At 35.7% G+C, this 14,886-nt stretch overlaps 1 protein-coding gene across 5 annotated transcripts in view; it reads left to right on the top strand.

Moving 5' to 3' along the window:
• The window catches only part of PIK3C2G (phosphatidylinositol-4-phosphate 3-kinase catalytic subunit type 2 gamma), a 414,912-nt gene that overhangs the window by 359,440 nt on the left and 40,586 nt on the right, over window positions 1-14,886 (top strand). For 4 of the 5 annotated variants that reach the window (XR_013522259.1, XM_017975799.4, XM_035255241.3 and 1 more), the window contains one exon: window positions 10,698-10,792. Coding sequence is in view for 3 of the 5 variants with exons in the window: in XM_017975799.4 (XP_017831288.4) it covers window positions 10,698-10,792 (95 nt within the window). In the remaining 2 variants the exon portion in view is untranslated. Of the gene's footprint in view, window positions 1-10,697; window positions 10,793-14,886 lie in introns of those variants that run through there. The other variant, XR_013522260.1, reaches the window with a different exon arrangement.

Genomic DNA, 14,886 nt, shown 5'->3' with positions numbered 1-14,886 from the left:
ATTACCTCATATCACTACCTCCCATTTGAGATCTTAATTTAAAAGAGAACTTGAGGCCATGCGGTCTACGTGGCAGGGTCTCACTGGCTCTGGCAGAGCCCAGATCAGTTATCCATGGGTTGAAGTATGGTACTCAGATTTTTCAATTAAAATTTTAATGATGCAAAGGCCAAGCAGTGTAAGAATACAACTATTTAAAAATAAATATTTCTGTTCAGTTGTTTCTGAAACATTCAGCTGAAAGCTTTAAAATAGCATACATTTTGCTATGTTGTATGACCTCATGTTTTTAATTAGAAAAATATTTTAGACTTTCACTTGGCTCTGATCTGGGAAGGAAAAGATTAAAAAATGATGAGTTAGAAGGCTTTCTCTCATTACCTCATCTCTAACATCTGAGTGTGAAGGATATAACTGAAATCTAAAAAGTCAACCAATAAAGTCTAACTATATCTGTTTTAGAGAAACACCAAGAAAAACCACAACATTGAATATAATTGGATGGTAGATGTAGTAGAGTGAGAAAAACTGTGCACACTAATTTCACCATTTTTTCACTTTTGAAACAAGTATTGCCACAAGAAATAAAAAGGTCAAGGCTATTAAATAAAGGCAATTGCTAAAACAAAAGGAACAACTTTCTTAGGTATCACAAATACATGAAAATAAAAGCAAATTACTTAGCAAAAGACTTTCTTTAAAAACCATACAAACAATAATATAAAGTATTAAGACAGACCTAAGAGAAAATGAATCTATTATGTTAATGAGTATAAATAGGCTTAACTCATCTATTAAGGACATTCTTTTTCAAGTTGGAATAAAAAGCAAAGCATAACTCTATATGAAAACTCACCTAAAACAAAGTGATTATAAAAGGTTGAAAATTGAAATATAGCCATAGGTATATTAGGCAAAACAGAGAAAAATCAATCAGAGGTCACAATCTTGACGAAAAAAAGGAGGAATTTAGGCTACAAAGCATTGAATTAAATAAGAGATAGGACTTTATAATGAGTACAATTCTCAGTAAAGATAGGAGCAGTTATGACTGCATATCAAATAATATGACAGCAACATATATAAAGCAGAAATTATAGAACACACAAGAAGAAACACAAAAAACACACTAGTTGTAGGATATTCTAATTCACATCTTGAGTTATGAAAGACCAAATGGAAAAAACTGAGTAGATTCATAGAAAAATAAAATAGTTAATAAGTCAAAATTGATTAATTTGTATATTTTATCCTGATAAAATAATGTATCTTCTCTTCAAATGCCTATGGAAGTTCATAAGAATAGATGATATATTTGACCACAGAAAAGCTCAGTAAGTTTCAAAGAGTAAAAATAGTGTAGTTGAAATTCCCCTATCATAGTACAATAAAGAAATTTTCAGAAAGGTAAAAGACACAAGTTTAGGAGCAAAAAAAGTCTTTTGAACAACTGTTGGATCAAAAGGATTATAGAGAAAATTTGAAAAATTTCTAAAGACTAGTAACAGTGAAATACTCCATCTCAGAAACCATGAAAGACAAAATTATACTCAGAGGAAAATTAGAATAAGAATCACAAAACAAAACAAACAGACCAAAACAAGATAAAGATAAAAGTAGATTTCAATAAGTTAGAACAAAGAAAACAATGGAAAAAGTAAATTGATTCCCAAGTAAAAAGTAAACAATAAAATAAATGAGTCACTATCTAACCTAATCAAAAAAGGGGCGTGATGTGAGTGTGAAAAATATTAACACGAAAGGAAATGCAAGAATTATCCATAGAAAGATGAAAGAATAGTAACAGACTACCTGTTCAACTCCATGACAGTCAATTTTTAAATCTGTCTAAAATTGATTATTTCCCAGAAAAAAAATAAATTTACTTGGTTCAGAGAAGATTATTCTAACAAGATTAAGTTTGATCAAATAAATATAATATAATGCTTCAAAAACTATCAAGTTCAGATGATTTCCAGAGGAATTCTACCAAACTTTTTTTTTTTTTTTTTTTTTGAGATGAAGTCTTGCTCCGTTGCCCAGGCTGGAATGCAGTGGTGTGATCTCGGCTCACTGCAACCTCCACCTCCTGTTTCAAGCAATTCTCCCATCTGAGCCTCCCAAGTAGCTGGGAATACAGGCACCTGCCACCGAGCCTGGCAAATTTTTGTATTTTTAGTAGAGACCGGGTTTCACCTTGTTGGTCAGGCTTGTCTCTAACTCCTGACCTCAGGTGATCTGTCCACCTTGGCCTCCCAAAGTGCTGGGATTATAGGAGTGAGCTACAGTCCATGGCCCCCAAAATCTTTAAAAGCAAACAATTTAACTGTTACTTAAACACTTCCAGAAAATTGTCCATATTCCTTTTATGATGCACATAAAGTATTTATACTAGTAGCTTCAAGGATTGCAAGGGTGGCAAGTAAGAAATCACAGACCAATCTCATGAATATCAATGAAAAATTCTAAATAAAATATTAGCCAAAATAATTCATCAACACACTGAAGGAATATAATTCACCATAACAGAAATGCAAGAACAGTTCAATATTAGTTTTATACATAATATAAAATACATATTATCATACTGATAGATTTAAGGATAAAAATCACGTGGTCATCTTTGTAGATCCTGAAAAGACATTTGACAAAATTAAATGAACTTTCTGATAAAACAAACAGTAAAATAAAAATTAAAAAATAAAATCCTGTCATTTGTGGTAACTTGATGGAACCGGAGGACATTATGTTAAGTGAAATAAGCCAGGAACAGAAAGTTAAACACCATATATTGTCACTCATATGTGGAAGCTTAAAAACAGTGATTTCATAGAAGTTAAAAGTAGAACAGAGGGTACTAGAGGATGAGAAGGGTGGGGGTAAAGGTGAGACGGAGAGAGATTTTTTTAAAAGAAAACAAAACTACAGCTAGATAGGTGAAATAAAATCTAGTGTTCTATGCCATTTAGGATGTAGGATGCCTACAGTTAATAATAATATGTTAATGTTGAATCTGTAAATTACTTTGGGCAGTATGGCCACTTTAATGATATTGATACCTCTAGTCTATGAGCATGGGATGTTTTTTTCATTCAACTACCAATGTCATTTTCATGAACGTGAAAAAACTATTCTAAAATTCATATGAAACAAGAACCAAAAAAGCCCAAATAGCAAAGCAAAAAGAACAAAGCTGGAGGTATCACATTACCTGACCTTAAACTATAGTGGACATTAGAGAGCTGAGCTAGCAAAATACGTGGGTAGAGAAAGCAGCAGAAAGGCCCTGGGAGCTCACTGGATCCCCAAGCAGCCCATTCCTGCCTGGCACCACAGGGATTCATCAGGGATGTGGCCAGAGGAGAAGGGGGTGAAATTGAACAGGGAGAAGGAATTCTCTAGCTGAACTTTGTAACCATTTGAATGGGGCTAGAAGCCTTCTGGCCAGAACTCAGGGGAGGGCAGGAATCCAGCTTGCAGACTTCACAGGCAGGGAAAGAACTGAAGCCCTTTTCTTTTGCAGCTGGGAGGTGGAAAGCTTAGGACAAGTTTTCAAGCCTGACTCACCCTCCACTTGGAAACAGACTCTGGGCTATTGCTGAGGGTTACGGTGGGAGTGAGACTGGCCCTTCAGTTTGCATGGGAGCTCAGTGAGGCCTATAAATGCCATCTTTCCCCCACTTACCTGACAACCTGCATGACTCAGCAGAGGCAGCCATAATCCTCCTAAGAACACAATTCCAGTAACCTGGGACTCTCACCCCCACCCCCTACAACAGCCATAGCAGCAAGACCTGCCCAAGGAGACTCTGAGCTCAGACACACCTAGCCCTGCCCCCACTTGATGATCCTTCCCTATCACCCTGGTAGCAGGAGACAAAGAATATATAATCTTGGGATTTCTAGGACCCTGCCCACTGCTGGTCCCACTCCACACTACTACTACAACTGATGCTTTCTAGAAAGTGCCACCTCCTGGCAGGAGGCCATTGGCATAAGAGCATTAAGCCACCAAAGCTAAGGATCCCCACAGAGCCCATTGCACCCTCTGCCACCTCACCAGAATAGATGCTGGTATCCGTGACTGAGAGACTAATAGATGGTTCACATCACAGGACTCTATGCAGACAACCCCTAGTACCAGCCCAGAGCCAGGCGGGCTTGCTGGGTGGCTGGACTCAGAAGAGAGACAACAATCATTGTGCTTCGGCTCACAGGAAGCTACATACACAGGAAAAGGGGGAGAATACTACATCAAGAAAACACCCCGTGGTACAAAAAACTCTGAACAAGAGTTCAGTCCTAGACCTTCCCTTAGACAGAGGCTAGCCAAAAGAGAAGGAAGCAGAAAACCAACCCTGGTAATATGATGAAACAAGGCTCATCAACACCCCTCAAAAATCACACTAGTTCACCAGTAATGGATACAAACCAAGAAGAAGTCCCTGATTTACCTGAAAAAGAATTCAAGAAATTAGTTATTAAGCTCATCAGGAAGGAATCAGAGAAAGGCAAAGTTCAATGCAGAAAAATCCAAAATATGATACAAGAAGTGAAAGGAAAAATATTCAAGGAAATATATAGTTTAAAGGAAAAAACAATAAAATATTCAGGAAACTTTGAACACACATTTAGAAATGCGAAATAATCTGGAAAATCTCAGCAATAGAATTGAACAAGTCAGAGCTCAATGACAAGGCCTTTGAATTAACCCAGTCCAACAAAGACAAAGAAAAAAGAATAAGAAAATATGAACACAGCCTCCAAGAAGTCTGGGATTTTGTTAAATGACAAAATCTAAGAATAATCGGTGTTCCTGAGGGAAACGACAGTTCTAAAACCTTGTTCTGAAAACATATTTGGGGGAATAATCAAGGAAAACTTCCCTAGCTTGGCTAGAGTCCTAGACATGAAAATACAAGAAGCACTAAGAATACCTGGGAATTCATCACAAAAAGTTCTTCTCCTAAGCACATTGTCATCAGGTTATCCAAATTAAGGCAAAGGAAAGAATCTTAATACCTGTGAGACAGAAGCACCAGTTAACCTATAAAGGAAAACCTATCAGATTAACAGCAGATTTCTCAGCGGAAACCCTACAAGCTAGAAAGGATTTTGGCTGTATGCTCAGCCTCCTAACAAAAACAGTTATCAGCCAAGACTTTTGTATCCAGCGAAACTCTGCATCATATATGAAGGAAAGATACCGTCTTTTTCAGACAAACACATGCTGAGAGAATTCCTCATTACCAAACCACCTCTACAAGAACTGCTATAAAAAGCTCTAAATCTTAAACAAATCCTGGAAATACATCAAAAAGAATCTGTAAAGCATAAATCACACAGGGCCTGTAAGACAAAACTGCAAATTAAAAAGCTAAAACAAAACAAACAAACAAACAAAATACACAGACAACAAAAAGCATGATGAATGCAATGATACCTCATATTTCAATAGTATCATTGAATGTAAATGGCCTAAATGCTCCACTTAAAAGATACAATAAAGCAGAATGGATAAGAACATACCAACTAACTATCTGCTGCCTTCAGGAGAGTCACACATAAGGAGCCTGTATAGCCAATACAAGACTAGGCAAAAAGAACAAATCTGGAGGCATCACACTACCTGATTTCAAACTATACAATAAGGCCATAGTCACCAAAACAGCATGGTACTAGTATAAAAATAGGCATATAGACCAATGGAACAGAACAGAGAACCCAGAAATAAACCTGAATTCTTACAGCTAACTGTCCTTTGACTAAGCAAACAAAAACATAAAGTGGGGAAAGGACAAACACCCTTTCAACAAATGGTCAGGGATAATTGGCTAGCCACATGTAAAAGAAAGAAACTGGATTCTCATCTCTCACCTTATATAAAAATCAACTCAAGATAGATTGAGGACTTAAACCTAAGACTTGAAACTATGAACATTCTAGAAGATAACATTGGAAAACCCCTTCTAGACATTGGCTTAGTCAACAATTTCATGACCTAGAACCCAAAAGCAAATGCAATAAAAACAAAGATAAATAGCTGGGACCTGATTAAACTAAAGTGCTTTTGTACAGCAAAAAGAACAGTCAGCAGAGTAAACAGACAACCCACAGAGTAGGAGCAAATCTTCGCAATCTATATATCTGACAAAGAATTAATATCCAGAACCTACAATGAACTCAAATCATTAGGGAAAACAAAGCAATCCCACCAAAAAGTGGGCTAAGGACATGAATAGGCAGTTTTCAAAAGAAGATGTACAAATGGCCAGCAAACATTAAAAAAAATACTCAGCATCACTAATGATCAGGGAAATGCAAATCAAAACCACAATGCGATACCACCTCACTCCTGCCAGAATGGCCACAATAAAAAAAAACAAAAAACAGTAGATGTTGGCATGGATGTGGCCATCAGGGAACACTGCTACACTGCTGGTGGGAATGTAAACTACGGAATAAGGCTGCACACCTACAGTCATCTGATCTTCCACAGAGCCAAAAAACGCGAGGGGAAAGGACTCCTTGTTCAATAAATGGTTGTTATACACATTTATAAAATACACATTTTATATAGTATATTTGTATCTATATGTAATATATAATTAATATCTGCATACCAGTTTTGTATTTGATACTTTTATTGAATTCTCTTATTTATTATAGACATTATCCTCTGAGGTAGAAAAATTCAACATCTTAAAGACATCATATATTTCCAATTAATTTTGAAATGTAATAAAATTTTTAAAAAAAGTAATGGGTTTTCTTCCAAGTAGATAAACTAATTCTACAGTTCATAAACAAAGAAAATAAAGAAAAAACAGAAGAATTTAGTAAAAGCAGAGCAATGAGTGAAGACAAGCTCCACAAGATATCAAAACACATTCTAAAACCTCAATAATTAAAACAATGCTGTGTCAGTACATAAATAAATGAAGAAATGCAACATAATAGGATTTTCAGAAATACCTGTTTGACCAACTACAGTCAGGAGTTTAGTACTTGAACAAAACGGTAAGGGAAATGTCAAAAAATGGTGTTGGGATACTATACTTTACACCATATGTCAGGATAAGTAACAAATGGAGGAAATATTTTAAATATAAATAATGAAATCACACATGTGACAATGAAAGCATGGAAAATTTCTTTATAATGTTTAAATGAATTGCTATAGCTATGGCTCCAAATCCAAGAGCCATAACAACCCTGCATGCCATAAAACACTATAGCAAAGTTCAAACAAAATACAAAGATAAATGACAAAACTGGAGACATTTTTGCAATTCATTACAAAGGATTTGTTATCTAACACCTAGCCATCCTGTAGAACATGATAAGAAAAAGATCAACAACCAAATAAAAAATCGAGTAAATAATATAAAAAGATAACCCACAAAAAGGAAAATGTAAGTGGCTCTTAAACAAGTGGAAATATACTAAACTCACTCAGATAAATGCAAATTAAATTACACTGATACCATTTCTTTTTCTAATCAGATTGGCAAAACCCCAAAAATTTAATTAACAAGCTTGGTTATAAATCAGCAGGCACTCATACACTGCTGGTGATAATGCAAATTGCTAGAAACTCCATGGAAGGCAATTGGCAATAGTCGTCAAAATTACAAATGCTAATACCCTTTGACCTTCAATTCTGATGTTGGAAGTTTATCCTGTGATATTTGTGCATAGGTACAGAATGATGCATGTTCAAAACCATTCATGCAACGTGATTTTTAATAGCTGCAAAACATTGGAAGCAATCCACCTGCCCATGAATTAGCCACAGGTTAAATAAATAATAGTACTTTCTTATAATGGAATACTATGAACCTATATTTTAAAAAATAAAAATGATATGTATTACTGATGTGAAAATATCCCCACGACTTTGTGGAGAATACTGCATATGCTATGCTTATTAAAAAGAGTGAAATAGAAATATTTATCTATATTTGCCATATGAAGCAACTCCCCCGAAAACTGTATCCCTCTGGAGACATATATTGGAAAATCATAAAGTCATGATGGGGGAACTGGGTAGACAGATGTTAGGAAGACTTTTTATTGTGTACTTAAGATTTTTTCCGATGAATATATCATCTGAAACAAGTGAAGTTTTGAAATACCATTTTCAAGCACCAGGGGACACATTATGGTTAATAAGCAATGTATTCACTGCCGAAGCACCATACACTCAAGCGTCTCAACACAGTCATCCTTAATATCAAAAATATTTTAACAGCTCTTGGGGTTACTGTAAATGGTTAATCTAAACATAGTCAAATCCCTCAGATTAACTTGAAACAGAAGGCCAAAATATCCTAATGTCTTCTTGAACATGTTAAGCTCTTCACAAATGTCCCTCTTGAGTTGCTCATTTTAGCTGTTTTTCTTATGTTGTAGCTTCCTTTCTTGACTCTCTACAGCATGATGCTTATAAACACAGACTTTGGAGATCACTAAACCTGTACCATTTATTGTCTCTTTGACCTTGGACCAAGTGCCTGAGTGTCCTCATGTGTAAAATGGAGATAATACAAATTTCATAGATTTGCTATGATGATTGAATGGGTTACTGTGTGTAAAGCTCTTAGCCCGGCACACAGTCAGTGTTACAGAGCTATTAAGCCCCTCTACTCCTACCACTACACTGACTACTGAGTGTCAATTTTTAGTGGTGTGAATTTTCACTGGGTTCTGAATTCTGGCAGGATATCATGGATACTTGGGTTACTAATCTTGCAAAAGAGGTTGAACAGAGAATATCATCTTCAGTCAGTTCATTGTATCTTTACTATTTAGGCAGTCAATCATAAATTTATGCTAATTTTCTACCGTTGAATTAAAACTTCTCTGATTAAATACATTAGGGGTCTAATTAATAATTCTTCCACCCTTTAACTCAAATTTAATGTTCATTGTGCATCAAAATAGCATCAGCATTTTTAGCACCTTTATACCAAACATCTTTTTATTATGAAATGCAATTTATTTCAGTCTTACTCAGAATGAACTCATAGTATCTCTAACTCACAACGTCTCCCAGTTATCGTTCAATATATTATGTGATTTTTTTTATCATATTACCATTTCAATTGTAAAAAGAAACTTTTTCAAAGTCAGAAATCCACATTATTAACAATAAAATTAATATCACCTCATACAATGTATAAACTACTCAAAAACACATGTAGAAGGCTTTGAAGTTATATATTTGAAAATGTACTGATCGGGTATAACTTACTGCTCAGGTATAATTTTCGAACATTAGAGTACATTAGAAAGTTAGGATGGACTCTGATAACCATTGACAAACTCTTTGTTATTAATAAATTGCTCTCTAAATCCCCCCCAGACAACATACAACCAGAGATTTTTAAGGGAAACATTAGTAAAACTATAAATTATGTTTAATCTTTGGGCAGTAAGCCATACATTTTTAATTTAAGAAAACTAAAATTCTCATTTGAATGATGTTGTGACACAACTTAAAAGAAAAATTAAGGTTACTTTTGTTATTAAATAAATGTTTAATGCACACGTTGTGGAGTAAGCATTGACTTACACACCTTGTGGATCTAGGGGTAAAAAATAAGCACTGAGATAGATTATAATCCCCTAAACAAATTGAGACATGTATAATAATTGCAATGTCCATATTCCGTGATAAGGGCTGTGGGAGGAGAGTTCAGGGGGAGATGACCACACAAACTGGTTTGCATTTCAATCAAGCTTTGAAGAAAGGTAGACGTTCAACAGACAAAAATGGTCAACAAGGTCCTTTTAATGGAAAGGAATAATATGAGAAACTACTAGAAAGAAATAGTAGAGCCTGTGTGTAGAAGTGAACATGAATGACAGTACAGAAAGAAGTGAGAACTAAAACAGTAATAGGAAGTTACGTTACAAGGCTGAGAAATTTGGACCTTTTTTCATATGGAAATCTGGGAAAGGTATTTTGATCAAACGGTAATTGCATAAAAGTTGCTCTCTGATACTTACGTTGGTAATGATATACAAATAGATTTGGATTCTATGCAGGGGTTAGGGGAGTGAGGGAATGTCCTAGGCGTTCAGGCAAAAGGTTTGTATGAATTTGAATTAGGTGCTATGGGACGAAAAAAAAAGAAATGAACGCAAATATATAGAAAATTACTATTAGTGATTATAAGCATTTAATGAGCACTTACTATGTGAAAACTTTTAAACTTTATCAGTTAATCACCTCAACCACCCGTCTCAAAAAGTAACTATTTTAATTTCATTTTATATAAAGTTGATTAATTTGGTCATGATGACACAGTCATGAATAGAAGTGCTAGGCCTTGAACCTTAGGGTCACTGATTTCTAAAGGCCACATTTTTAATATCTATGACCACTAATACTTTAAACTCATTATAATGAATGTTAAGGAGAAACTTCGAGCCGAAAATGACACCGAGGTTTTAAACTTCAGTTGTTGAGAAAATAGTGGTATCAATCAAAACAAAATATGAAACATTAGGGAAAGAGTTAGCTCATTTAGACACAAATCCCATCTCTAATCATTAAGATTCTTCGACATTATCTGAAGAACGTTTCTTCTACTTACTATTTATTGGTCCTGTTTATGTTTTAAATGGTTGATTGCTCCTGTGCTGACCTTTTTCCAACTGAACTCAATGAAACTCTATTCTTTTATCAGGTGAGACGTTTCCGGACAAGAAGCCTAAGGTGCAGTTAGTCATATCCTACGAGGGTGTGAAGCTGACCATACTAGTGAAACACATGAAAAACATTGTAAGTTTACTACGTATAGTAAGAAACATGTAAGCCGACGTTCAGAAATCACTTACCTCCTCTGGGCAGTCAGTGTCAACATTAGCAAGAGGAAGGGGTATCTGGGCCACGTTTAAGTAAGGACAATGAGCCGATGACAGTATTTGCCTCGGGATGATCCAGATCCTTGGGGTAGAAGCTCTAAAATACTTCACAAGGAAAGTCCTAGAATGAACATTAAACTTATTCAAAATGTCGGGAAAAAAACTAGAGAAAAGGCTCTGAAAGAGCAGAATTAGCTGGAGGATTGAAGGGTAAAAGAAAGAAGGCCGCAGCCCAAGAATTTCCAACCATCTCATCATGCTGATACATGGCGGCGTTTGCTCCATCTCTTTGCATCATGCCAGTACCTTTTTCTGTGAAACAAGAAGTCTTAGGCTTCCCCCAAACTCCCATTGTACATTGAGTTTATAGCGTCATGCAGTTACCATATTCTGATGTAATTCCTTATGCATATTTCCTTCTTCTCAAAAAATAGTAATATTTCGAGAACGGAAACCCTACCTTTGTTTCTGTTTCCCAATCCCAGAACCTAGCACAAAATCCATAGTTAGCCTCCAAGGAAAACTGAAGGTTCCACTCTCTATTACATGCCACTTAAGGTTGGGGCAAGTCAGAGGCAAAGATGGTAATTGGGCAACACCATTAAGAAAGAGAAGAAGCTTTCTGTGTCAGAGGGTAAGTGACTAATGCCCCAAGTCAGGGTGCAGCAAACATAGAAAAAAACACTAAACCTCACCAACGATTTCAGTCTTCCTTGAGCCTAAACAAAACGGGTCCTCCACATGGTATAATTCCCCGGGAGACTGTATTGGATGTGGAGAAAGTCAGTAACACAATTTTTGCTCTCTTCTTTGTGCATATAAATCTCCCAGGATGCATTTGGAAAGATCTAAAAGAGCAAACTCTTCTCCACATGACATGCATCCATGACATATTAATACAATAAATATTTGTTTGGTGAACAAATAATCGGCATAATTTGAAGAGGATACATTCATTACAAATTCATTATTAGACATCCAAGAATGCATGTTTGTAAACATCTGGTGCTCACTATCAGTAATTTTTGTAGTATCTGCGCAAATATTTTAACATTTTCTTGCAAATCTTTTACTCATTAAAACAATTACTTTCCATTGTTTTTTATTAGATAATCATCTTAAATGAAAATAGCAGTTTTTAAAGAAACTTTTACATTGTAAAATGAAGATTCAATTAGACATTATTTATGGCTACATGCATCTTGATTGACTTTAACTCTGTAAACATATATGATGAAACAATAGAATATTAAGAAATATTAAGTTAACAGAACTTATATGTGTATATCATATATGAAAATTAGCCTTGAACATAGTCCTCTTAGAAATGATACATTCATTCCAGTAATGTTATCATTGCTCAAAACATTTTAGAGCATGTCTGACGAAATTGCTTTTAGACTGGGCATATAAACCACACAGGAAACTTGGTGATGTTACTCAACGGTCACACCTAATTTTTGATCAAAAGCAATATTAACCAACTGGTCACCCATTTCATTCACCAGATGAATCATCAAATTACTTTTGACACTTTTCAAAAATGTATTTTACACTCGATGAAGTCACAGTACCAATGAAGATATTCCAAATGAGCGTGATGCAAGCACGAAGCAGGGGTAGAAGGAGTGAACGGGGAAGAGCAGGAGCTTAAGACTGAGATTAAGTTAGAAGTACATAGTAAACGACCAAATGACCCTGAAAAAAGTGAAAAACCAGTTAGGGCCATGAGAACCTGTACATTCCCAGTGCTCTCAAAACAGACTTATTCACGAAGTAGTAACACTTGTTTCAGTCTCACTTCTCAGTTTACTTGCTAGTTCCTCTCTTCTCCCTAATCTCTTAACATTGAAAGATTTTAGTGCCCTAAAATTTAATCCTAGACCTCTCCTCTTTTTCTACCTCTAGCCTCATGGCTTTAAATATTACTTACTTGTTTTTCTTGTCCAAATCTACAACTCCAGCTTGGAAATCTCATCTGCAATCCAGAGTTGTATGTACAACTGACTATCAACAATTCGAGTATAAGTATAATCGGCATCTTAGACTCGGCATGCTCCAATCAAACTTTTCGTGACTGCCCCTCTAAACCTGCATCATTTGCCATCTTTTTCATCTCAATAAATAGCGTCTTCATTCTCTAGTTAACTCAGGTTAAAATCCTAGAGTTGTTTTGACTCCTCTCCTTCTCCACAAGCTACTTTGATTTTACCGGCAAATTCCGTCGTTATGCTTTCAAAATAAATTCCGAATCACACCAGCTTTCTCCTTCACTGCTACCACTTTTGGTGCAAGTCACCAGCATCTCACTTAAATTACTGCTGCAGTTTAACAGCTGTCCTTGCTTCTGCCCTTCTGTATAATCTCTTTCTAAACTAGCAGCCAGAAGGCTCCTTTGAGAATAAAAGTCAGTCCTGTCATTCCCCTCTTCATGTCCCTTTGGGGAAGGAGTCTCATATCACTTGCAGTGGAAGCCAAGGTACCTGCTAATGACCTGAAGGACCCTGTCAATCTGTCCTCGTGATCTCTTAACCTCATCTCCTGCCACAGCCTCTCTTACCCACTCCATGCCAGCCTCAGTGCCTCCCTTGATGTTTCTTGAATATGGCAGGCATGTTGCTGCCTCAGGACCTTTGTGTCTGCTAATCCATTTACCTCGAGTGCTCTTCCCAATCTCATGGATCAGTATTCTGCAGGGTTCGACCTCACATGTCCTGAATGCCTGTATTTTACTGTCACCTTTTCAGTGAAGTCCTGTCTGACTCCCATATGTAAAACTGAAGCGCCTCCTTTTGTTGCCACTTTCAACCTTTCTTTTCTGCTTTATTTTTTTCCCCTCCCCTGTGCCACTGCTATAACCCAACGTGTATAGAATGGGGCCAGTTACACAGCAGGTGCTCAGTAAAGCCTTTGTTAAATACCAGAATGTCAACTTACTTTTCATGTGAAGAACTAATGACTAGGATTTTTTTCATCTTCCAAAAATCATCACAGTGAAGTTATGCATTGCATTTTCCACAGCTTGTTTTAAATGACTATTTTGTTTCTTCTGCTTAAAACAGCTTTCTAATTTAAATGACATAGAAATCCATCTGTAAATTCTCAACATATTTTCTTTGCGAAACTCAGGTTTTAGCTAAGTGTTATTTATTTGTTGATCCTTTAGTATGTTCACATACCAAAACAGACTAAAATTGTGCTTGATTTTATATTAATATTAAAATGAATTCTTATGCCTAGAATTCTGTTATATTTAATATTAATTTTGATGAAAAGAATTGTTTATCTTTTATTAAATCTATGAAGCTTTGCTCTGAGAGTTACTTTCCTCCTGTGAGATCACAAGCTAAAATAAAATTGCTGAAACTTTCCCTTTCAAAGCATCACAATGTGATTCACTCTAGTGAACAGAGACTGATGAAGTAGTGAAAAAATGTGAAAGCTTATACCCAATTTTTTAAAACACGATTTCAGTTTATATAATAAAGAAACATATAAAAACCAGTTAGATTTGAAATATTCTTTAAAAAGTCTCTCTAGCCCTTTTCCATGTATCCTTCCTTAAAATGCTCTCTTCCATTGACTTCTGCAGTTTCTCTCCATGCATTTTCTCTTGACTTCATGGATTTTTTCTAGTCTGCGTTATTTCTAGGCATCTCTCTTCTTCTTGCTCCAGAATACTAGCATTCCAAAGGTGCTAAACGTAACCATTAGGATGAAACTCTCTTCTGATACTGAATCTGCCCACGCTTTCTCAGCCTCTTAAAACAAGCAGCAAGAAATGTCAGGAAAGATAGAAGACACCTCAAATGTGGTACTGTTCATTCAATCCTTTCATAAGACACAGGATGGGAAAAGTAGTTTCTATATGAAAATTGACGTGAGAGAGAGAGAAGTAGAGTCAAACACAGGAACCCACACATACACTAAAACTGTATTACTTTTTATTTTTTTATTTAAACTCTTCTTTTACATTTTTATGTGTGAATGTAGCCTGGGGGTTCTGATTTT

This window comes from Callithrix jacchus, chromosome 9 (assembly GCF_049354715.1).
Source record: "Callithrix jacchus isolate 240 chromosome 9, calJac240_pri, whole genome shotgun sequence".
In the NCBI taxonomy this organism is placed as follows: Eukaryota; Metazoa; Chordata; class Mammalia; order Primates; family Cebidae; genus Callithrix; species Callithrix jacchus.
Note: the sequence above shows the minus strand (reverse complement) of the source record. Positions and strands in the feature narration are given on the sequence as shown.